At 40.4% G+C, this 25184-nt stretch overlaps 1 protein-coding gene and 1 long non-coding RNA gene across 2 annotated transcripts; both read right to left on the bottom strand.

Moving 5' to 3' along the window:
• Positions 1 to 3840: 3840 nt before the first annotated feature.
• On the bottom strand, positions 3841 to 14670 carry lrrc4bb (leucine rich repeat containing 4Bb). Its single transcript, XM_086303401.1, has 3 exons — positions 14062 to 14670; positions 9502 to 10103; positions 3841 to 9383 (listed from the first exon to the last, which is right to left on the bottom strand). The coding sequence occupies exons 2-3, from the start codon at positions 9742 to 9744 to the stop codon at positions 7407 to 7409; spliced, it is 2220 nt and encodes a 739-aa protein (XP_086159527.1). The 5' UTR covers positions 9745 to 10103; positions 14062 to 14670; the 3' UTR covers positions 3841 to 7406.
• A 4945-nt stretch (positions 14671 to 19615) lies between these two features.
• On the bottom strand, positions 19616 to 23225 carry LOC147323185 (uncharacterized). The gene is made up of 4 exons (XR_015130730.1): positions 23129 to 23225; positions 20731 to 20916; positions 20465 to 20637; positions 19616 to 20020 (listed from the first exon to the last, which is right to left on the bottom strand). It is a non-coding gene; the product is annotated as an uncharacterized LOC147323185 (long non-coding RNA).
• Positions 23226 to 25184: the final 1959 nt, after the last annotated feature.

Here is a 25184-nt window from a genome sequence, read left to right as displayed (position 1 = left end):
ACCAGACATAAGTTGCCATCAGCCTAATTCCCCACACACATAAAGCAGCGGCTCTATTTCCAAACCCATTTGGCAATATTCAGTGGAGAGAAAGATATACAGCTTTTTTTTCCGGGTGACAAGTCTTGTTGGTCAGGTTGAGTGTTTTATCCCCAGTAGAGGGAAAGAACTGTCTGGGGTTACAAGGGCTTGTGAGTGCTTGCAAGTTACACGAGATGGCTATACATGTCTAGCAAAAAGAGTCTCCCTATGGTATGTTTGTTTATCTTCTATGCCTGGATTAATAATTGAGTTATTTTGGGTGAAAAATGAAACTGTATCACCAAACAAAAAAGATCTGCTCAATGCCTCTTAATAATACTGAGGGGGTCTAAATATAGACCAAAATAAAAGCAAAGCACTGTATGTTCAGTACAGTATAAAAAAGCCCTCAAAGTACATCAGTAGTAAGCACATACTTTCATGTAACAGTCAAAAATGAATCTTTAAAGAGCAGACTTTAAATCAAAGGGCCACTGGTTTCCTTTTACCCGTCTTGCATAAACTATACCCAAGTGGGTCAGTGTCACATTTTTCTCATATAATTCCATACAGCTTTTCTCATGCTTCCTTAGCCAGAGTTAAGCCCGACAGTAGTTAGTGAATCTTCACATTACAATGAATAAATAGGTCATAGGTTGTACTTTTTCACACATTCATATCGAACACTTTACTCTTGTGTTTTACGCATGCATTTGTCCCTTCAACCTTTAAAGTGTGAAGAAATAAAAAGGCCTTTGCATTTCCATGGCTCCTCGATGCAGCCCACAGACTCTGACACCTCTGCTTCACAGTGGAGTTTATGTTGTGTCAGGTTCCCCACAGATTCTGCAGTCTGTCTGTGGGCCAGGGGAGCTGGGGGAATCCCTGGAGAAACACACAGCTGGGAGGTTATTGGATTTGAAGGGAGAAGGGAAGAGGAGAGGATAGTGCAGGCACAGTGGATTTATAGGAAATGACTGCTCTACAACTGTGCAAAGGAGATGTGATTGCACAGGGAGAATTTTGCAAACAGAAATCAGGTTTTCCTCTTTCCCTTTTAATAGAAAGCACAGTTTAAAATTACAAGTGGAGATTTTTGTTGATATATAAACCTCCTGTGGACTGTGGTTGTTTCTTGCTGCAAGGGATGAAACCGGTATTTTAAATTCCACCTTTGCTAATTTAAATGTACCCCTCTTGCATTACATTATATGCACGCCAAGATCACAGAATGCTAAAACTGTATTCGCTTTTGAGCATTTCTCTTTCATCTTCGGCACATTTTAATGCATTTTTTTCTGCAGCATACACACTCTTTTCTCGCTCTCACACCCCCCTCGCTCCATGTGAGTATTGCTCTTTTCAAACATGGCAGAAAAAGGACAAATTCAAGTCAAGTCTTGCACATTCTCCGTACCATATGTTTGCTCGCTATTAATACAAGCTGACAAACAGGAAAAATGCTACAGAACAGATAATTATAATATGCTTCAAGATGTGTCATCTCATGGTGTTCTCATGGTGTTACAGAACATTTCTTTTGATGTCTTTACTGGCTTCAGAAATACTTCAATAGAGCCTAACCATATTATACTGAAGCTGTGTTGTCTATTGCTATTTTGGTGTGCAAGCCTTTAACATTATGTGTAAGACATCTCGTGGGGACTGAGGTCTCTGGAGACCGGAGTACAAGCCAAGGACAATTACATTCAAGAAAATGACTTTACATAGTGCCCCCAAAGATATTTCAGATACAATCTCCCCGATGTAAGGTCCAAACATTTTATCTAAACACATTCAGATTCATGGTTATGGCTTATAGCTGATGCAACACTTATTGCAATGCTTATTCCCTTGAACTTGTTTTATAATGCGGCTTGAACTTATGATACATCTTGCAGACAAGACTGTGATTGCGTATACAGTCTCACCTCATTTCACTTAGCTTAAGAACACTTTACAACACACAATCAACCCTTTCAGAAAAAGAAGTAGTGATAATGATGCAGAACAAGAATAAGCCACAGTGTCAGACGCATAGTTCTGTTCATGTTGGTGTCATAGCCACTGAGTCGTTTCACAGTTGCCTTGCATGGAAAATGTCTAATCACCGGAAAGAAGTGATTGTTTGTTTGATTTCCCTTTTTAGCCTGTTTGTAAGTAAATTTATACTAGTAATAAAAATTGGCAGAGTGGGTAATTTATAATTACCCTAATATAACACAAAGCACCAGTTGATTTACTAACGTGGTTTCCACGCTATAGTGATTCCAGAGTTGTTAGTTTTTTTTGTTGAATTTGTTAGATTGTGATTGGCACACCAGCACCTCTTATTCAATTAGTACACCTTAATTATGGACTTAGTGGTATGACCTTTGTGTACCTTCTTTTTTCTGTATAGCTCAGTTAAAGCAAATGCAGCTAGTATGAAGTGTGTGTCAGTTGTACTTTGATGTAGGCCAACTCTAGACTGCAGGTGATGTTGTGGAGCACTTTGTGTTAAATGTTTGTTCTTTAATTGCAATGTTGCTAGAAAGATCATTTCCAAAATAAATGATAAAAATGTATCTGTTTTTATGATTTCAATCAGCAAAGTATAACAGATCATTTTTCACATGGCAGCACCTCAACTCATTTAGGTGTAGACATGGTCAAGTCAACCTGTTGACATTAAAAAACAAATATCGAAATATTAGAGAAAAGTGACTTAAGTAACTCTGAATGTCCTTTTACATGGTTGGTGGTGCCACGTGGCTGGTCTGAGTATTTGAGTATTTCCTGGGGTGTTCTAACATAACCATCTCTATGGTATACAGACAACGGTCAGAAAAAACAGAAAATCGTTCATTTAGTTCTCAGGACTGAAATACCAGAGGTCAAAGGAGAATGCCCAGACTGCTTTAAGCTGGCAGTAAGGCTACAGTCACTTAAATATTCACTGATTACAACCAAGGTATGGAGTAGAGTGTATCTGAGTGCACAACGCTGTGAAATAAGCTTAAGCAGCAGAAGAAACTGGAAACTGAGGCTACAGTTCACACAGGCTCACCATAATTGGAGAATAGAAAATTGGAAAAGCATTGCCTGGTCTGATAAGTGTCCAATTCTGCTGCAACATATGATATATATCAATATAATAGGGTTTGAATTTGGCATAAACGACATTGCTCATGGTGGTATAATGGTGTGGGGGATATTCTTTGTCACACCTTGGGACCCTTAGTACACACTAAGCATCGTTTAAAAACATCACAACATACCTGAGTATTGCTGCTGATCATGCCCATCATATTATAACCACAGTGTATCCATCTTATAATGCTGCTTTCAACAGGATAACCTGCCATATCAGAAAGTTCAAATCATCTCAAAGCGGTTTTTTTGAACATGAAAATGAGTTCACTGTCCCCAAATTTCAAGGTTTTGGAATGTGGTTTCACATCATCATCACCTGTGTGATGTTTTCATGTCAATATGGACCCAAACCTCTGAGCAATGCTTTTAGCATCTTGTTGAATCTATGCTATTAAGAATTAAAACAGTTCTGAAGACAAAAGGTGGTCCCAGCCTGTACTAACTCTAATAAAGTGACCAGTGAGTGTATATAGCCATGTTTGCTATAATTCTGCAAGAAACAAAATTACATTTCCGTACTAAAAGATACTTCTAAATGTAATTATTTTTAACATGACTGGGGCAAGCCATAGTGTTGATCCAAAACCTTATTTTGAAAGTATTTCCTCTTTCCTGATTAACCTCTGAAAAAGCAAACGTGTGTAGTAAACGAAAAGTAGGTCAGAAAATAAAGTTTAAACACAATTATACTTGACATATTTTTCCTTTTATATTATAAAAGTTCACGCAATAACTTATTTGAAAGGTCATTTGTCATTTTAAACTTGTTAATGCATTTCATATTTAGAATAGTTGTGGTTGTGTTCTGTAGAATGAAATCACAACAAAAAAGGAAAGTGGTATGTTTCTAATAAAAGACTATATCCTTACAGGAAGCAGAAAACTGAAATCACACAAATAGTAAACAGCGAAATAAAATACCTCTCAGTCACTGCATGACAGTCATTGAAGTGTAAATATTGCACATGTTGATTTTGCTATAACTCAAGAAATACACTCTTCTGTCACACTGTGTACCTGGATGAATTTCTGAAGGGGAAAAAATGACATTTAATGACAATCCATAAAGGCCCAAACTGATAATACCACATACTAAGATACAACCAACAACTGGAAATAAAACACAAAAGAAAAAGAAAAGAAAACACATGACATTTTTATATATAGTTTTTTTGTGTAAAGGAATCTAAAAGTTCTGTTGCTTTGCACATTTCTCTTTCAAATCTTTTAAAGCAGACTATCTTTTTAATATTGTTTTATCAAACAGAACAGCTTACCTTTAAAGAACCAAAAGGTCAGTCCACTTTCTTGTCTCGCAATTTGGTGTCTCAGATACCATAATCCATTTCATTAAGGAGTTTTGCCTCCAACAAACCAATAAATGTCACTTGGACAGAAGCATCCATTGTAAGCAATGGGTGATGCAGAGGATACAAACATGTCAGAACTCCATCTGTAGCCAAACTCAATGCTACAGTTAGGTACAGATGATCGGTATGTACAGTCTCAAGCTTGTCAACTTCATTAAAAGGGGTCATATAGTTCTGAACATTACGAGAATGAGCTTTCTCTGCAGTAGCATCGAACACAGAGTACAATGGCAGCCACAATACTAAGATGCAACAAAAGCCATCTGCGTTTCCTTCAAACGTTAATAATAACGATGATAACCTTGCATGTCGTGTTTTACGGATGCTCAGAGATTTGAAAGGAACATTTCCATGCTGATTAGGTGAGTCATCATCATCATAATAAAACATTGCTACAGTAATGTTCAGGTAAAAGATTTGTTCCACGGTTAACGTGGAGAAATGTACCCTCATTCCCGGCACACAAGGAGGTATCTAGTATGCTCTTTGAAATTTGACGACGGAGCACCAAATGTAGCACATCAAGGGGGCAGCCATATGTTACGTCTTTAGAATTAATTTAGATTCTTTTTGTGTCTCTGTGGGGATACAGTCAAATCCTGCCCTCTAAATCTGTTGGACAGGTTGCAGATTTACATTGACTATATATTTTTTTTAAATTATATTTATGACCAGAAATAATAACATAAGGTTGAGAAATAATAGAGAAATGGCTGCAGTTTAGACAATCCAAGTTACAAAAAAATCAATACATATGTTCAAGGCATACTTGAAAAATGCCTTAGCTTGCTAGCATTAGAAGATGTTCCTTTCACAGATATAACAATGTGAGAGCCGATTCTGGATTTTGTCTAGCAGCATCACTCTTATTATCATCACTGTTACTATCAATACTTCATTTTATGCCTTCTTCCAGAACGCATGAGCTCATTGCTAATGGCAAAATCCTTCTTTTGAATAGAAAATACCTCATATACAATGTGTAGCTTTGAGGGACACACACACACACACACACATCCCAGCAAAATTAGACCTTCATTACAGTCAACACTGATTTTCCATTGTCTGGAATAACTGGTTACTTGTCCAGTTTGCGCTCAATTGCAACAAACATTACTTTTCCTTAATTGTCTGTTCACATTTCAAACTTTGTCAGCACAAGAGCAGAAGAATTACCATGGGCGAAGACTAATTTTTGACAAACCCGCCTTCATTAAAGGATTAGATCATGAAAACATTCATCTTCCAAAACCAGAAGTGTAGCCCATCCACAGGCAAGTCGCTAAAAGCCTGTCTGACCGCGTTAACAGTACGTGTCATTACCAGGGTGACTAATGGCTAAACCACTAACCATACATTCAATCCAGGTTTTAGCACAGAGAACGGCACAATGTCTCACTCTTAACCTGCGTGGTTGCCATATTGACCCGATACAACCCAATATATGATTGATTTATTTCACACGTAATGATACATGGCTAGACAACTGTACACATTATATCAAACTAACAAAAATAAAGAAATACATAGTTGAAACGCAAGAAGCGTAAATGGCATTTAACATATGAAAGTTACACTTTAAAAATGTGGATCTTACAATTGTCATACAACCAGACATTATTATTATTAATATACTGTACATTTCCTTTCATTCCAATCTTCTTAAGATGGATGTTCACTCCCTTCTTGAAAGCTGCTGCAGATAGATGTCGACTCATCCTTATGACAGCATTTCATGGCATGATTATGGTAACCACGAGCAAGGAGATCATATCAAATTCCAGTCTAAAAGCAAATATCTGGCTACTGATCTGATTCAAATAACACATTGTCAACACTTTAATTTACCCTTACAGGTCATTGCATTGGATTACCTGTTCGTGTTTGTTTTTACCATTAATTGATGCTGGCATTTAAGTATCAGAATTGTCAATTCAAATACCAAGAAGCTGGCTTTTACAAAATACATAATACACTTTCAGAACACAAAAGTTTGTAATGATTATTACTGAAACAACAGACAAAAGTTTGTCAAACAGAGATCTGCATTTACTGTAATACAACCTAAATGGACTTTATGCCACAAAGCCAATTCAAAGATTCACAATGAGTGTTGCAATTGAGCCCTTATGTTTCTGAGAAGTAGCCAAACTTAAAACATATCATAACAAACCTCAACTATCGCCGCCCCTGATTATTCACAAAGAAACAAACTATACCAGCTTATACATCCACCCCAAAATATGTCTGCATCAGAGTCTGCAATGATACATATTTAGATGAAAATATATTTATATAATTTGTGGATTTTTCACAGTAGTTTGCACTGTACCCTTTTGTCCATCTATTTATGCCTACATAATTTTCACCTTGAGGGAGTCTTTTGAGTCACTAGAGAGAGAATGTGGCTCGTGGTTTTTTGAGGAAGAAAAATGTCTCTTGGATTTTATTCTGCAATATCTCTGATCTTCAGTGTGGCAAGTGCTGTGCGTGTCTTTCAACTCTGCTGGCCAACAACGGTTTGGGGACTGATTACTCTGAAAGGCTATTTTTTTTTTCCTATGAGGACACAGCTTGTAGAAACTGCAAAAAACATTTGCTTTGGCACAGATTTACATTGTAGCAATGTCCATTCCTTGATCTCCATGGCCATGATCGTTACTACAAACACAAGTGGGCCATTGTGGTAATCCTTGGCTCAGTACACTGTCACAGATAAGTCTATGTGTTTGTGTATTGCCGTTTCAGTCTATCCTCTTTCCTAGTGTAATGTCAGTGCACTCTAGTGTCTAATCATTCTGCGCATAAACCCAAGATCAATCCCCTCTCTGTCGTCAACTCTCTCTCACTCACTCTCACTCAATACTCTCACTTTTGCTGTTAGATTTGAGTCTCTTGTACATTTTCCTTCGAACTCCCCTTGAAAAGAAGAGGTTCCATTTGTGGATTCTGGCTTTGGCCCATGAAACCCTTGATCGATCCATGTAAGCCCATGGTAGGCATAGGCAGAGACATGGGGAGTGGTGGGGACATCGAACTGGGGATGGTGTTGGTGCCGTTGCCTGATGAGGTGAGCAAGTTGGATGTTGAGATCGGGACAGAGGTACAGGAGATAGGAATATCTTGACCTTGCTGGCTCTTGTTACTCAGGATCCCTCCTGGCCCCATCCCTTCAGTGCCAATACTAAGACCCATCACATTGTTGTTAAAATGATGTGTCTTGTAGTAATGGTTTAGCGTATCGGTACGACCAATGTTGGGAAGGTTGACTATTTCTGGATGATGTATCCGTAGGGTTCCTTCTCCACCTGTTCCAGAATTCATTGTCGAACCACCTGAGATGCCACTTCCTGCTCCGGCTCCGATCTCATCCTCTACATTCACAATTTCAATGGCTCTGGCTGGGCCGTGGTGCTTGTGTAGCTGGTGTTGCTTACGGAGTTTATAGAAGACCACCAACATTACTGCTGCCATGAAAGTAATGGCCACAAAGCAACCAATGATGATCTTAGTTGTTTTCATTACATCATCCAGGCCTGGAATGTTAGTTACATGTTCTGGGGGCTCAGTCACTGTATTTTCAGGAGCTCTATTGATTCGTGGAGACAGTGAGGAGAGAGAAGAGAGAGAAGGCGTTATAGTAACACCAGGTTGGTGGACAGTAGGATTAGGAAAATCTATGAAGGTCTCGTTAATATACTGTCTTGCAGACTCCTCCTCGTCTGTTCTTGGCTCTAGTGTTTCCACAGTGACGGTGGTGAAATAGCTGTAGGTGTTGCTGGGGTCCGAAGCAGATACATTGAGAACGGCGGATGCAGTGGTATTTCCAGCAGAGTTGGTTACCATGCAAGTGTACTGTCCTGTGTCTTGCATGGTCACATTTGTGAAGTTCAGTGTTCCGTCATGGAGCACTGAGATCCTAACTCGGTATGATCCGTGGGTCATCAGCGTGCCATTTGGAGTGAACCAGTTCACGGAGGTCATTGACGTTCCAGTACGACATTTCAGCTCAGCAGCCATGCCTTCAGTGACATTGAGGTCAGTGGGTGGCTCAACAATCACTGGGGCATAGCAGGTAAAGTGGCTCTGGTCTAGTTCTCCAATGTACTTGCCCTTTAGACCTGGGGGTGCGTGGCAGCGAGCACAACAAGTGGTGTTGCTGGGAACTGTTTCTTTCAGCCACCAGCTGAGCCAGAGAACGTCACAGTTACAAACCCAAGGGTTATGGTTTAGATGTACCCTCTCCAACTGGTGCAGAGGGGTGAAGAGGTCATGAGGCAGGGAATGCAGGGAATTGTGAGAGAGGTTCAGCTCCTCCAAGTTTTTGAGATCATCAAAGGCATTGCGTTCAATGACTGACACTCTGGAGTGCATTAGCCACAGCTTGCGAAGTGAAACTAGACCCTGGAAGGATCCAGGCCGGACTATCCCGAGCTGGTTCCCTGATAGCTCCAACTCCTCTAGTCGCACTAATGGGGTGAGGTTAGGTATGTCCTTCAAGCCACACATGCCAAGATTCAAGAAGCGCAAGTTTATCAGACCTTCAAAGGCAGCCTCTGAGATGAAATCCAGCTTCCTGAGTTCCCCTAGGTCAAGACGCCGTAAAGAGGGAACACGATGAAAGGCAAACGCCGGCAGCGTCTCGATTGGGTTGTTTCTTAGCCATAGTTCCCTTAGCTTGCTTAGATACTCAAAAGCTTGGGATGGCACCACTGTAAGACGGTTGTCAAAAAGCTCCAGTGTATTGAGGTTAGGAAGACCATTAAAAGCTCCCACCTCAATCTGTCGGATGTGGTTCTTTGAGAGCTGGAGGATTTCCAAATGTCGCAGATGCTTAAATGTATCAGACTTGATCACCTAGTGTGGAAACAAATAAAAGGGAGGCATATTGTAGCAAAATTAAACATAATGCTCTCAAGGTATCTATCTTTAAAGTCTTAATGTGTTTTCCATTTGTGGATGAAACCAAAATTACCTGAATTGAGTTCTCTTGTAGATTGAGGTATCTTGTGTTCTCTGAAATACTGTCAGGGATTTGATCTAAACTCCTCCTTGTACAGATGACACGGCTTGCCTGATTGGAGCAGATACAGGGGGAGGGGCACGGGGGTGCTGCCTCTGTCAGCTGAGGTCCATGGTTGTGAAACCACAACAAAAGTTGGACCAACCAGAGGAGGGGGAAAGGGGTACCTGGACTGGTCACCATGACAACACGCATGGCAACTGAGTCATGACCTACCCCTATTGCTAAGAAGTTGATAGGTCACCTCCAATCAAGCGACTTCAGGTGCTTATCTTGATGTTCATATTTAACGCTCTGATTCTCTTTTGCTCCTTCAAGCAGCCACTTAAAAACTGAGGAAAAAAGTGCAATGCTATATTAAAGACTTTATCAATAATAGATTCTTACTTTGCTTTTGCTCATAGTTCCTTGGTAATCAAATACTTGGGCTTTCTCAATTTTTCATTTTAGAGAACTCTGCATTTTCTTCCCATGACAATTATTAGAAGAGAAATCAAATTTAGGGGAGGATTTGCTTGTGAAAGTGTTGTCACGATGGAGACTGTTGGTTCTCCCTGTAAGGGAAGAGACAAAAGAAGAGAGAGGAAGGAGGTCAAGTGAGTGCACAGTGCAGAAAGATTTACTTTACAAGCCTAGCACACACATGCGACTATTTGCAGAACTGAACTGAAAATCTCTAAATATCACCAATATCTCCTCTGGAATAATGGTACAATTTTCTATTCTAAAGACATGTCTATCAACCACTGAGTCAGCTGCCATTTAGGTTTAAACCTAACATCAGGGTCATGGTCTGAAATGGACACAAAATTCTAAAACTGCAAGTTGGGTCACAGGTGCTGCAGCATCCACTTTATGATACTGGCATTCTTCAAGCCAAATACGCACTGACAGAGGTAGACTCTCACATTCCCAAAGAATGCAAAGTGGTTGTATGCAGTTACAAGTCCATGTGGCCCTAAGGTTAATGCAGAAATTCATGCAATCCATCATGAATCAGCAGCACAGCATTACAAATGAGGTAACAAATGATGCCTGCATGCAGTAGTTTAGAAATTAAGACATGAAGGAATGATTATTGACTCTTGACATTTTACTGCAATGCACATGCGGTGCCCAATATGCCACGCTAAATCGGACAAGATTCCCCCAACAACTAAAACTGATGAACCAGACATGAATATGACAACTGGATTATACAGAAAGAGGAAAAAATGGTGCAAAATAAGCCTTTCTGTTTGTTTTGGAGGGGGGGGGGGGGGGGGGGGGGGGGTTGAATTCCTGAATGTGCATTGTGTTTTTCAAAAGCCTTGTTTTTGGTTAATCGAGTGTCACACACACACATCTTGCAACAGAAATGGCTGCGAGCATCAGCAGACTCACTAAATTTAGAAATGCTTGGGCTGTTCCCCTTATAATGATTAGAAAGAGAAAGTGCTCATTGTTTTCTCAAGCACATAATTCTCGTCACTATGACTCTGGCAGTCACAAGTCTGTCATGTCTGAGAACAAATGATAAAAGATCCTTGTTTCCTGACACTAATATAAACACAATGTCACCTCTATCGATATGGCATTTAAAATAACTCTTGGATGCATTTAAAAAAATAAAAGAATCTCTTATTAATGTAATAAACTGTTTATTCTTTCTTTTTTTATGAAACAGCTCCATGGCAGTCCTTAGCATCTCCTCTCCTATGCAGCGACGATGCATGCGCCTAGAAACACTGTTGCTGTGGCAACCTGCTCACTCACCATCTTGTGTTTTTACTGTCCAGTGCCCTATTCCACATTACTGTGTTTAGCTGAGCTTGATCAACATTTTGTGTCCAAAATGGATAAACAGCGCCTTTGCTGTCTAAATCAAAATGCATTTAACTCAAAGCTTATAGTGTATGCTTGCAGTATTTGCTATTATAACACACTCGGTAAGAAAAGCCAAAGCTGAATTTTGGAATTCTGTTCATAGGAGATAGAACAGGGTTGAACTTTGGCCTTCAGCATAACAACAGCAGGAACAAATCTGCAACGAATCTTAATGGTCAAGGTCTGAGGATCAGGTCAACATTGGTTTTCATCTAAAACATACTTCGAAGAAGTTAAAGCAGCTATTAAGAAAGCTCGTAAGGGAATGTACGCTAAAAATAGACTTTTTTCAGATGCTTTGCACATCCCACTGACTCTCTCGCCCTGTCTCATTCTCTCTCTTCGACACATGCCCACATCCAGATCTACGACCATCATAACTGTAACTGACACAAAGAAATGACAGCACATACGTACATCCCAGATAAGCTAATGAATGTAGACGTGTGAATACAAATAAACCTAAATATTACAGTAAGCAGCTCCTTTGCACCAGTCCTCATTATGGTGCTCTTTACACTGTTGTCCTTCCTTGAAGAGTCTCCCACTCATCCCCATCTCACAGCTAATTATGCATTTCAATAATCTGACTGGCTCTCTTAGACATCAGAATTGTATCTGATTCAGAGTAGAGGTCTGATAGTTGCAATGATTCATGAAAGCATCAAAGCAAAACATCATTAATATTCAGCCGGCCAAAGAAGTACCAGTGTTTCATACGCTGCTACTTCATTAAAAACACACAGCGATGGTGGTGCTATGCCTTTCTTTCCTCCCTTTTTTTTCCTTTTAAATTGAGCGGTGTACAAAGTATCATATAAACACAGCTGGATGGAAAGTATTTCCAAATTCCTCCAGCCACTTTCATGACACTTGAAGTCTAGAAAGAAATGTAAGCTAATGGTGAAGTTTTGGCCCCACACACAGCCTTTTGTTAAAACAAACTTGCTTCCTTCATTGCATCACTGAGGGAAAGATGCATTCCCCTTGAATTAAAAACCAGCTGGCCCTTGTAATCAATAAGTTGTTTAATGCAGCATTTTTTCCCTTAAGTACAGTTAAGCACTTGAGCTGCATTTGTTCGTTGCATTACATGGGAAATGTCACTAAATGAGGTGGTGCAACCAGTCAGCGGAGAGCACCACATTGTATTGTAAAGAGCTGTATTGTGGGAGAGACCTTGAACCTGCAAACATGCCTGTTGACTTCACCTGCCATCTTTAAGTTCTTGACAAAAGGAGAGCTCGAGAGCTACAAAATACACTGCGATGGTCTTTATTTCTAGAATCTTGGCCCATCTGATCCTGTCGCAGTTGGCCTTCTTTCTGATCTTTGTGCAAAATGTGTTTTCTAGGGCTTCTTGACATAGCTGAAACACTGGCCACATTAAATTCTTCAAGCCAATTTCACTTAAATGAATCTCTCTCTCTCTCTCTCTCTTTGTTTTTTTTGTTTGTTTGTTTTTTTTTATTTTAGCCCTTTGTGTTCGTGTCAAAAGCAGATTGCAACGATGTAGATATTGATTATTCGATCAGGCCTGAGAGATCGCTCACTCGTTAAAAGACAAATTAGCTAAAAGCTGCTGACCAACTGCTACAAACCAATCACATCATCGCGAGTGCCTGATTGTATCAATGTCTTCCACTCCACAACTGTCATTAAGGTTTATGAAGAGGCCAAAAAACAGAAAAATGGAGAAAAAAAATTGTGGTGCTGTTGTTTTCAATATAAACTGAGGCTGTGGGTTGCTTTTTTGAATACAAGCCCCAATTAGACCTCATGTATTTACAGATGCTCAAGATGAACACAAAGCGACACAGGTGCAGCAGGGCCAAGATCATCTACTGTAACTATGACAACACCAGATTGATTCAGGACGTGGGAATTGGGGTAGGATGGATGGGACGCATTTCACCAGTATGGATACATCAACCACTGTTAGAGAGAGGGAGAGAGAGGGAAAAAAAAGACAAGCTCTAGCAAACGTCTTCAGACTTTTAACAATTGCAAGTTGTTGTATTTTTTTTCTTCTTCCCCCTATTTTTCTTATTTTTTTCCATCACATCTCAAAAACCCATAACTTGCCCATGTTTTTCTACCCTGCAGTCGCAACCTCTGATCTGCAATCTCTCCTCATCATATAGCCTGTAGCATAATATCTCCTACAATTGAACAGAATGGCCTTATTCATCTATGCAGCTGCGCTCACTACGGCGCACCTTCTCGGGAACGCAATTGAAATTCTGAATAGGCCTAATTCTGCACATGCTGCATTACAAAATGGCTTGCATCCATCCTCTCTTCGGCGGCATAACAACACGACTGCACGCAAAATAACCTTTAGGTTCATTGCTGACTGGGAAATATCACCTGTGTAGATGTGCAATACATAGGTTTGCGCGTAGAAGCGATTCCTTTAAATGCAACTAGCACAGATTTATTCCACTGGCATCGACGTGGACTGTGTGCTCATGTTAATTATTTGCTTAAATTGTTATGCATCTCAGCTTTTTGCCACACTCAATTTCTTGTCCCCTCCTTTGGCATCTCATGACTGTTTTCAGCATCACTCTCGATTAGGTAACAAATGTAATAATTACACCAGCCATTTCACTCCCTTCTACCTGTACAGCCAAAATAGCCTACCTTAATGTTTCGGCGTCTGCGGCGTGAGGTCGATGTTTTCTCTCCCCCTCTCCGATCGTCAGTTTCCCAACCTCGCTATCAGTCTCTCCTCTTTTTTTTTCCTGCTCTTCCCTAAATTGATTCGCTTGTTTCCACGGCTGTGAGCTGGCTCTTGTTCTTGTAGGCTAGATCCGCAGCGCCAACGCAACGCGGGGGGCTACAGTGATGGCAGGTTAAAGATGAACACAATCCACACACACGCGTGCGCGCGGAAAAAAACAGAGATCGGCTTCGGGATCGCCGAGGAAAAAAATGGTGTTATAATTATGGCACGGAGGAACGAGGTCGGGGACGAGTGCATCGATGCGCCTTATCATCCTTGGAGAGGAACGCAGGTAGCAAACGCGACGGCGCCCGCTGGGCAGAGCAGTTTGCGTCCAGCATAAGCGGCTCTTTACGCACATTCCGTATGTTTCAGTCTGAATCCGACTAAGACAGCATTAGGAGAAGAGACGAAGGAGCACCGACCCGTGGATGTGGCTGCGTTTCTTTGGGTGTATTAAAGTGAACGTTCAGAGCCGGATTCCAAAATGAGAGATATTTCACGTGTTTGCTTTCCGCGTGTTTTGTGTCTCACATCCCCCGGTGAAACTTAAGCTCTGGGCTTGTTATGAGTAGCAGTGTAGTCACATATTTATTAATATGACTCAGCAGCACTGTATGATCGGGAGGGTAACCTGAGTCAGTTCGTTTCTCCCTATCAAGTGAGATTTTGAGCATTTATTATTATTATTATTTTATTATTATTTTATGGGCACTTTCTTTTAAAAGCCACCAAATATTAACAGAAATAAACCTTTCTGATTCACTCAAAGAGTTTTGTAGACTCTGTAATGTTCCCGTAGCTAGCAAGAGCATTTGTTTTTGTAAGATTATATCTAGCAAATCAATGAGGCCTGCTTTCTGCAGACTGTGCATATGAGTGTTTACTCCAAGCCTTCCCACCCTCTTGAAAGGCTTCTGTATTGGACTTGTTAGATTTAAGCTGTAAATAAGGAAGCCACCAGCACTATTACTTCCTGTCAGCACCCAAACATGTAGAACACATACACTGCAGGCCTGTGAAGATCCGGACCGTGAATTAAACCATACATCTGAGCCTTGCAAATGTAGACGTGAAATATTTTGTTACGGTTTTCAATTCATGTAATGTAATTAGTGAATTGAGAACAGTATGACCAAGTAAGTGGCCAGTTAAAGAGATGTTAGCTCACAAGTGATTTCCCTCCATTGAGCATTGTCATGTATGTGTCCACGTGTCTGAAGTACAGAAGAAGAGAAGCCCCCTTTGCAGCTTTACAACTACCAAAGACTACTTTGTGGGTAAAAATAAATCTCAGTGCATCTTTGCTCTGTCTCAGCTCACACTAAAGGTCAAAGGACAGAAAAGGCCAGTGATGCTTCAGAAAGACCCCCGAGATATATGCACTCCTCTCTCTTTCCCTCCATCTCTCTCTCGCGCCTTCCTTCCCTCCCTCACCCTTTCAGTTGCTCCTACCCTCCCTCTCGGTGAATGCCGTAGTGAGCATTGTTCACGACCACTAGCTTTTACTGAAAGCTGCACAGCAATGAGGTCTCTGTGCCTTTTGCCTCTCTCTTCCTCTACCCTCCCCCTCCTCTGGCTCTCTCTCTCCCACCCCTCTACCTCTCTCCCCTTCCCTCTCTTTCTCACTCTATCTCTCTCCCTCTATTAAATTTCCAGTCACACAGTGGTGCAGAGGATATTCCTCCTTTCCCTCTTTCTTCCTCTTCCCTCATTCCCTCTCATTCATGTTAAAATCTTAGCCCATATTCCGTCTCTCATCCAGCCCTGGACGCCTTTCACTGCTTTTCCACCACTCTCGGCTCCTCTCTCCGTACATCTTTTTCGCCTTCCATCCCCCGCACCATTTAAAATGATTCCATGCCGCCCCTGCCAAACCCACCCTGTGCCTTTGCTCTCCTTCTTCCCCCCACTTTCTACTCTATGTCCTCACTGTGTCATTGCACATTGTATCTGATATTCCCTTTATGCATGTATAGTACGCTTGTGTGTGCGCAGGCACCCTTGAGCGTGTGTGTAGGAGCGGTGGACTGGAGAGAGGGAGAAGGACATGCATTTGTGCACAGTAAATGAACAAACGCTCATTGCTGTATTGCTTGTGTCATCAGTGCAGGAAGGCTCTCGGACGCGAAATACAGCAGAGAGAGCTAATCCCGCCATCCAGAAGACGGGCACATGGCATTTCTAATACAACCCAAACCCCATAAACTCTTAATGCTGTGTTAGGAGCCACAGGGGAGGAGAAAGGGAGGGTGAAGAGGATTTGGCAGCAACATGCTACTGCCAAGACATATGTGGCATGCTGATAGCACTAGAGAGGTGCAGCTCACACTGTGTGGAAGCTTTGGAGGGGTGCTGATACACATCAGTCACTTGTATCATTTTAGGAGCGACAGGCCTCGCCGGTCTGGAAGTGGGTGACTGAGTAATTGCACATAGTTCAAAGCGAAGAATAAAAATGTTGCTAATTGTTGGAGCAGCACCTCTGACGTTTGGTTCAGTCGGAGCACACAGGTGATCTGTTTAGTGGTCCCAACGGCATTCAAGTGAAATTTTAAACCAACTTATATTTCTGTTATTTTTAGAGATTTTATTGAAAGAAAGAAAAAAAAGTTGAGTTGGCGCTCATTGCCATCTGGTGCCAGAGAATAAGAGCGATACGAGAGACTTTCTACTTATTCGTGGCGATATCCCTGTGTGTGCGTGTGTGTGTGTGTGTGTGTGCGCGCGTGCTGGAGAGGGAGAGGGAAAGAAAAAAACACAGAGAAAAATCCTGGTGTCACAGTATCTTAGCAACTGCCTCCATCTCCTTGGAGACAAGAAGTGACATCACTTCCTGTCTGTGAGAACTCAGTTTTGGTTTGTACACAGTGTGTTTGTGCATATGATTTGGAGGACTTGGATGTGCGCTGGCGTGCTGCCACGTTCGTATGCAGATGTGGGCCCGCAGTGTGCGCGCTAATCCAAGGAGGAAGTAATCCACAGCTTCACCGAGGGCGAGAAGGTTAACTGAAAGAGGAAAGTTAAACTTGTGTGTTTGTTTTTCAGTCACTGTTTTGTGAATTTGGGTGTAAGATGCTAACATCAAGGTGGATACTGACACAACGTTTAGGTCCAAATATTTGTTCAAGTCATCCGGTTTCAACTAATTTTCATCCATGAATATAATTTGTAACCTATTTAAGATAATTATTATGTTTATTTTATTTTTTCCTTAAACATTGTCACTTTGTAAAACACTTGCATTTTCTTAATTTCTTTCCTCTTTTTTATCTTTACTGCTAAAATACCAAGTTTAAGAGTTTTCTTCTGTTTATATTGGCCTCCTAAACACCAGCTGAGCTCCACTCAGAGAAAACATTATCTTCAACTGCCATCTTGTGAGCAACAGAGTGTAGTGCAATTACCATTCGTTATGAGTGATTTCCTTTAAGGAGTTTACCAGCAACATTTTGTACTAAATTTCATTCATTTGCATAGCTAAAAAATATCTTTATTCTATGCATGGCCTTCAGCCTGACCATCGGCACATACAGTAGAAGGTTTAACGTCCCTCCCCCTTTTTGTTTGGGAAAAAATTAAAAATGCAAAAAATGTCAAAATATGGAAGAAGAAGAAAGTGTCATAATAGGATGCCATGAAGTCTGCTTGGAGAATCCAGTCATACCTGTCTTGCCAAATGCATGCACATTATCAGATGTTGCATGTGTGGCCGATTTCTACCTATAGGTGGAGCTAAAGTGGTTGAGATACACAAAGTTTGAAAAAACAGTACTATTCCTGATCAGTGTGCTAACTCTCACAACCTTTAAGCATACAGCTATAAATTCTTTCAAATTTAGAAAGAAAAAATAAAGTCATCTTCCTTTGTTTGTTTTCAGTTTGAGTCGCTGCCATTTCATGTAACATAACATGTCACACATTGAGAGATGTGCCTATGCACTTGGAGGTTTGATATAGACCATATATTGCAGGAAACATGGTACAGAGAATCCTGAGGCAAGTCTCAAGAGCTGTGTCAAGAAAATTTGGCAGAGTGACTGTAAAATGTTAAAAATGCAAAATGACTGAATGAAATTGCCAAGAAAGATCATGACATAAACCACAGACCCTGCCAAAAATCTGGGTCAATACATGAGAGAATACCGAGCTTTAACCTTCCGCGAACAGATTATTACTATGCAAGGCCTCCGTGAATCAACAAAGTCAGCAACACACAAAGACCATCAAACAGATCAGCATATGATTTACAAGATGTCCCAGGGGATATCAGTGTCCTGCGTGTGCCAAACCTCGGCAAATGTTGCACACTTCAGCAAGTCATTCTTATTCCGCTACACATCTTTATCATTAAAGCTTCCTCAGTCAAAGGGAAGAGTGGAGGAGAAGTCAAAGGCTGCAAAGTCACTGCTGCAGAAACCCAAGCCAGAAAAGCAGACATCTACACATGCAATGCAACCTGGACATTTCCAGACATTACACAGCAGGCATGACAATGTATATGTCTGTCTTTTCCTGTCAGCTCCCTGGACTTTGATTTGATGTAGAAACTGGTGATAGTCTGGTGCATTCACAGCCAGGGTGATTGTGATTGAAGGAAACAGGTGATTAAATATTCTATAGTACTATAGAAATAGGCAGCACGGTGGTTAGCACTGTTGCCGCACAGCAAGAAGGTCCTGAGTTCAATTCCACCATCAGGCCGGGGTCTTTCTGTGTGGAGTTTGCATGTTCTCCCCGTGTTTGCGTGGGTTCCCTCTGGGTACTCTGGCTTCCTCCCACCGTCCAAAGACATGCAGCTTGTGGGGATAGGTTAATTGGATAATCCAAATTGCCACTAGGTGTGAATGTGCAAGTGAGTGTGAATGGTTATCTGTCCTTGTGTGTTAGCCCTGTGACAGACTGGCGACCTGTCCAGGGCGTACCCTGCCTCTCGCCCTATGACAGCTGGGATAGGCTCCAGCACCCCCCGCAACCCTGAAAAGGATAAGCTGAAGCGAATGGATGGACTATAGAAATGCAAACACTGGAAAATTTGCTTTTGTAATTTTGTAGATAAATAAAAAAATTAAAAGCAATTTTCATAAATTTATAACCAACAGGTGTAACATTACAAAGCTCATGTCAAGTCCCACCTTAAATCCTATAAAGTGAAGTTATTAAGAATACAGTTCAAATCAATCATTGTATTAAATATTAATGGTTCTAAGAGGGTAAAGTCTTATTCTCTTCTGTTTGCTCCTTATCTTTACCTCACCACTAGGTTTACAAATCTCAAGAGTTCTTGAATGGACAGTATTTACATGAATTTAGCTTGTTTCATCAGCTAATATATGAATACAATGATTTCGACCAAAGGTTCATCAAGCACTTTAACATAATGTTTTTGGACATGCTAGCATGTTGACATTAGCCTTGTGTACTGTGAATGAGGAAGTCTAATAGATGACAACAGAATCAGTTTAAGCCTGGATCATAAAATTCCTTTATTAAGCCATGGTAGGGCTACATGTGATGCAACCTTTCTGTACATTTGAATGAGCAGAATGTGTCACGAGTCAAGCTACAATGTTTTGTTCAGTAACAGAGCAACAAATAAGCTAATTGATCAGCCACAATGGAAAGGAAAAAGTATAAATAATGAGCAATTAAATTCATGCAGACTCATTAATAATATAGTACAATCGGACCGAAGCTGAGTAAGCAATTTACAAACGTCAGTCCTAGAGGAAGTGTCTAAGCAATTATTTAAATTTATGCAGATTATTTTTGGTTTTTTTCACTTTTTGTCTTTTCTTTTTTTCCTGATTTTGTGGTCTTTTCTTGAGGATCTTTCTTTGATTTGTTTCTTTGCCAGAATTTTCCTGGGAGGTTCAGCTGCAAAAAATAAATAAATAATGAATGCATCGCAGTTAGTACAGGGTAAATTAAACAACAACTAATACTGCTGAAATTACTGCAGGCAGTGAGAGTGTTCCCATTGGACATGTGTAATTTGGAATATCAGAACTTTGATCCAACTGCACTGTTCAAATATTCCAAATGGGAAGATCTTATATGCAAGCTTAGATTATTTGGCTCATATTACAGAAAACATCTGGTGGAAACTGCTGTTTCCACCTCTGCCTGTGGGCGTGAACATACAACAACATACTGACCACCTGGCACACAGAGCCAGTGTGAAGATACCAGTATAGTCTGGTCTGTATTATTGTTGACCAATACATGTAAAAATGATGCAAATCCAGATGAATCCATGTTTATTTGTATTTGCGTATCCAGCACTTTTTGCTTAAAAAACAACGTAACTTGTGTAATTACCTCTTCGCAGACCATCTTCTTTGCCTTTTTGTTGCAAGGACATGACAGAAGTCCTTTCTTCTCATAAAACAAACAGTTAACAACGAGTTTGTTGTCCATCTTTCTGTTATGTGGCACAGTGTAGTTTGGGTCATAGGTGTGATGCAAGGCCACCACGATCACCTTTTTATCTCCTTTGAGACAGACAAACAGAAAACACGAGTGATAACGTGCAGAAAAAATACCAAAACAAACAAAACACTTATCATAGATTGTGGTGTGTTTACCTGAAATGTTTGATAAAGCTGAATTTATGTCCGTCTCAAAACGACTGACAATGGGAACGAAGACAATAACAGCCTCACTATCATCAGCTTTCTCCACTTTTATTGCTCCTCGTTTGAAGAGTTTTTTGAGAAATTTCTCATGAGAGCCCATCGTCTGTCCATCAACATGTGAATAAATTGTTACTTCTGTTGGAAGAAAAAAATGAATAGCATCAGATTTCAGATTATTCAAGGCCCTGTTGTTCTACTCTAGGATCCCAGAGATCAGGGAGTCTCAAAAGTACACACAACTCTTATACTTAGCAATTTAATCTTTTGTATGACTTTTCACTTTCCAAGATGAAATAATGTAAAAGCAAGGAAAAAATTAAATAAGTGGCAGAATTTACTGTAACATAGGCAAAGATAACTGGAAATACAATACATAAATATAATTGTAACAAGCTTGAAAGTCAATATTTGGTATGACCGCCGTTATTCTGCAACAAAGTCTGAACTCTCTTAGTCAGCTTTCTCTTCATTTGTACAGTTAAATAGTTCTCCAGACTTCTTGAAAGACATTCAAAGCTCTTCTTTGGATGATTCTGTCTTTTTTCTGTTCTCTGCCAAGATGATCCCACACTGCTTCAATAATGTTGAGGTCCAGGCTCTCGGGAGGCCAATCCATGACAGATGCTGTTCTAGTGTGTATTTTTCTTTGGAGTATTGTAGTAGTGTATTTTCTAATGTGCTTTTACTACATTGGCAGTGTTTGGGATCATTGTCGTACTGAAAAATGAAGCTGTTTTAAAACAGTGCTTTCCAGATGGAGAATCAAAGTCTGATGCCACTTTTCTACAATTCTAATTGCATCAATTTTGACAAGACCCCCAACACCAGGGGCTGAAACGCAGCCCTAAATCATGACAGAGCCTCCACCATGCTTTACAGATAAATAGATACAACTCACCGTTTCACCTCCTTTTCAATTTTAAATCATGCTTTTTATTTGTTTTTGTTTTTTAATGTCTCTGTAAAGCACTTTGAATCACCTTGTTGTTGAATTGTGCTATATAAATAAACTTGCCTTGCCTCCTGACCTCCTCCATGATTTGATAATGATTTGAACCAAAAATTTCAAATTTGGTGTTACGTTCCTTTAAAAGGGGTCCAGGTGATAAGGGAAAGTAACAAAATTTGATTTTGAATTTGAAAAGTGTCCGGGTCAGAAAAAGGAGACAGAGGCAAAATTGTTAAATTAAAGAGTTTTATTAAAGTTTCTATTTATAACTCAACTAAAAGAGACGGGCAAGCCGCTATCACCATTTAAGGAAACAAACAAAAACTCAGGCATCGGTAAGTTAACTGAAAAGCAAAGAACAGTTTAGTGACCAAACACACTCCTCTCCACCGAGCAGGAGCAAGCAATCACAAAATACAGCTCACTAGCTGCAACCACCAAACACACACAGCTCTCTGGCACCAGAGCTCACCTTTCTCTGGGCTTAAATACCTTTAGTTGCTGATGTGAGTCAGCTGTACAAAAGAAAAAGATGGCACCTAAGGCATGAGATGATAGGACACACCCACACAGGCAACTGCTAGGGGTGTAACATTTGGATTCATCACTCCATTAGACCTGTTGCAGCTGATTTTCAGTCCAGTTCTTCAGTAATTTAGCATACCTCAGCCTTTTTTTCTCTATTTGCCTTAGAGTAGATGGAACAACTGAGGAGCCAGATGGATCTCTCAGGTCATGTGTCAGGTCTTGGCTGGATTTTTTTTCCTGTTTTAAAGGTATGACTTTCAGATACTCATCTTCCTGTTGTATATAGGTTTTGCCGCATATTCTTTTGTCCTCCACTCATGTAACAAGTTTTTAGGCAGTCACATAGTTGGTGCAAAAATGCCATTTTATGTTGTTTAAGCTGAGTTATCTTTGGCGTGTTTCAAGGATTAAATTAACAAAATGGGAACAAATGCTGTGTTTTGGAACAGGCACCTATTAACAAGATACAGTGACTTTATTTGCTTCGCTTTCTTTATGTGTTGGCATAACACCAGTACATCTCTTGAGTTAGGTGCCTTGTTAATGCTTGCTAATGCTAATAGGTCGGTGTTAGGTGGCATAAACAAAGCTTTCCAAATGGTCAGCTACAAAGACTGGACTGAAAATGAGTGAAAAGCAGCTACCGTCAAAAGAGAGTTATGGCTTAAGACCACTTAAGACCAAAAAAGAAAATACATGAAATCACAGCTCTTTGGAACAAAATTTAAAGAAACGGGGAGGCCCAAGACTTTTGCACAGTATTGTAGTTTCACTTTCACACATATATTCTATAAAACAATTTATTCAAGCTCCTTGGTGGTAGTAACCTATTTCTGATTAGAAATTATATATATAAGCAGTTAAACTTACTTTTATTCATGTTGTTGTTCTTCCGTTCACTGCTAGCCTCTGATACAGGAACCTGACGCTGAGGACTTGCTTTCGTTTTCACTTGCGATCTTATCTGTTATGGCGCACTTTGTAATGCCAAAGTGTGGCCGGCAGATGTCAGTGTTGTGTCATTGCTGGGCATGCTGAAAGGAAATAGATGTCATGTAGAAATGTTATCCAGTGATCCTTATATATTTGACAGCTGGAGAAAACTGGATGCCCTTTTTAACCCCTAAAAAAGGCATGTTGAAAAAGAAGGGAATTTGAAGACACAAAAATACACCAGACCAGTTGCAGTGCATGATGCCACCTGCTAAAAATCTGGAATCAGTCCTTCAGCTGTGTTCAGAATGGCAATTTGCATGTCTGAAGTCAAGAATAAATTCTTCCTTTCAAGCCGTATATTAAAAAAGAAGATAAAAATGTTGTTAATTGGCCTCCTGATATACAAGCAACACTGTGTGACTACATGTTTGTCACTTAACAAAACAGTTCTGTGTGTGCACTTTTTTTTCCAAAGAGGGTGTGAACGGAAACTGTGGGAGTGATTCTTCACCCATCTGTAATATAAAGTTGCCTGGCTCATCTGTATCTTCCCCCAGTGTCTGATCGGAGTCAGGACAAGCCGAGGAACCCTCCCTCCAGGCTTCGCTTGCCTCTGACAAATGAGCCGTGCCTCTGATGGAGTGAGTGGTCATTGGCACCCGTATTCAGTGAGCTCCCAAAGACAATCAAACACTTTAAGAAATATGTTGTGCATTTACAGACACATCATTCATTCCTTAAACATAGATCATGACTCATGCTGTCAAGCCTGACACCCCCACCGCTCTCTCTGGAATCTCAAATCTAAATATGAGTCTTAGTTAAACTGAATGGCTAAGGAGGGGAATGTCTCACTCTTAAATTTTCTCCTGGAAAGCCCGGGTGGTCTTTCATATCTTTTTTTTCCTTAAAAAAATGGCACTGACTAGATTGTTCGACATTGCACTTCTGTCATAGTTTATATCAGTCAAAAAAAAGTTGTCCTTCTCTGTAATGAGCTAGAACAAGATAAACCGTATGTTCAGTAAATGAAACTGAGGTTAAACTGATTTTCCTCAACAATATTTTTGATTGTTCCACTGAAAAGTCAAGCTGTGCACACGGCAGAGGTGATTATAACGTTTAATCACTGCGCCCCATCGCTGAGCATAGCAGGCTTCTCACCCCGAGGTTTGATTTACCCGCCCTCTTCCTGAGGAAAAATCTCATTCACTAGACGGATTGCTAAGCGGGTCTCTCCAACCAGCCCCTATAAATCATTCTTTAATCAGAGGCTTCTCAGATTGGGCGCAGACACCCGCAGGAGCACCACTGTGACACCTCAACTCCTCCCCATGCGTCTCTGCAGTCCGGGGAGCTTTCATCCTCTTCTTTTTCCACTGTGAGCTTGTCTGCATTTGTTTTTGTCATCAGGAAGTGTATGACCACACAACGATGCTTTAATGCCTACTTGCTACAAGGAGAGGGGAGGTCTAACAAGATCAGGAACAAGACTACTGATATAGAAGCTGGGAAACAATACAAGGAGCAAAGTGGACAACTAAACCAGTCCAAAGAGGCCCTGAGACCACAGAAAGTCCAGTCTTACAACATGTGTCATATTGCAAATATTGGTATCGATCCCATACCAAGTAAATACAGGGACAGTATTGTTGATACCAATATCGATACCGATACTTTTAACCTATGAAGGCAGCTTATGTATGAGAGAGCAGTTGTTATGATTTATGACATAAATCATCATGAATTTGCAAATTCTGAACACATGTTAATGATCACTAAATCACTGTGAGTTTGGCTTTTCACAATAATTAGTTAACACATTAAAAAACACCTTTTCAGCTTTTCATGTATTTTGAAAGTAGGGTTTATTTGTTTGTTGAGACCTGAAATGTAAATGTGTGTGGGTCAACTTCTGTTTTTACAGTGTGCTATAGGCTATAAATAAAATAGGCCTGGCAGTCAACACAAAAAGGCTACATACTTAACT

This window comes from Aulonocara sp. 'chitande type north' Nkhata Bay, linkage group LG8 (assembly GCF_057382095.1).
Source record: "Aulonocara sp. 'chitande type north' Nkhata Bay isolate Kocher_YH1m ecotype deep benthic linkage group LG8, A_spYH_male_GT1.1, whole genome shotgun sequence".
Taxonomy (NCBI): domain Eukaryota; kingdom Metazoa; phylum Chordata; class Actinopteri; order Cichliformes; family Cichlidae; genus Aulonocara; species Aulonocara sp. 'chitande type north' Nkhata Bay.
This window is presented reverse-complemented; position numbering and strand designations above follow the sequence as displayed.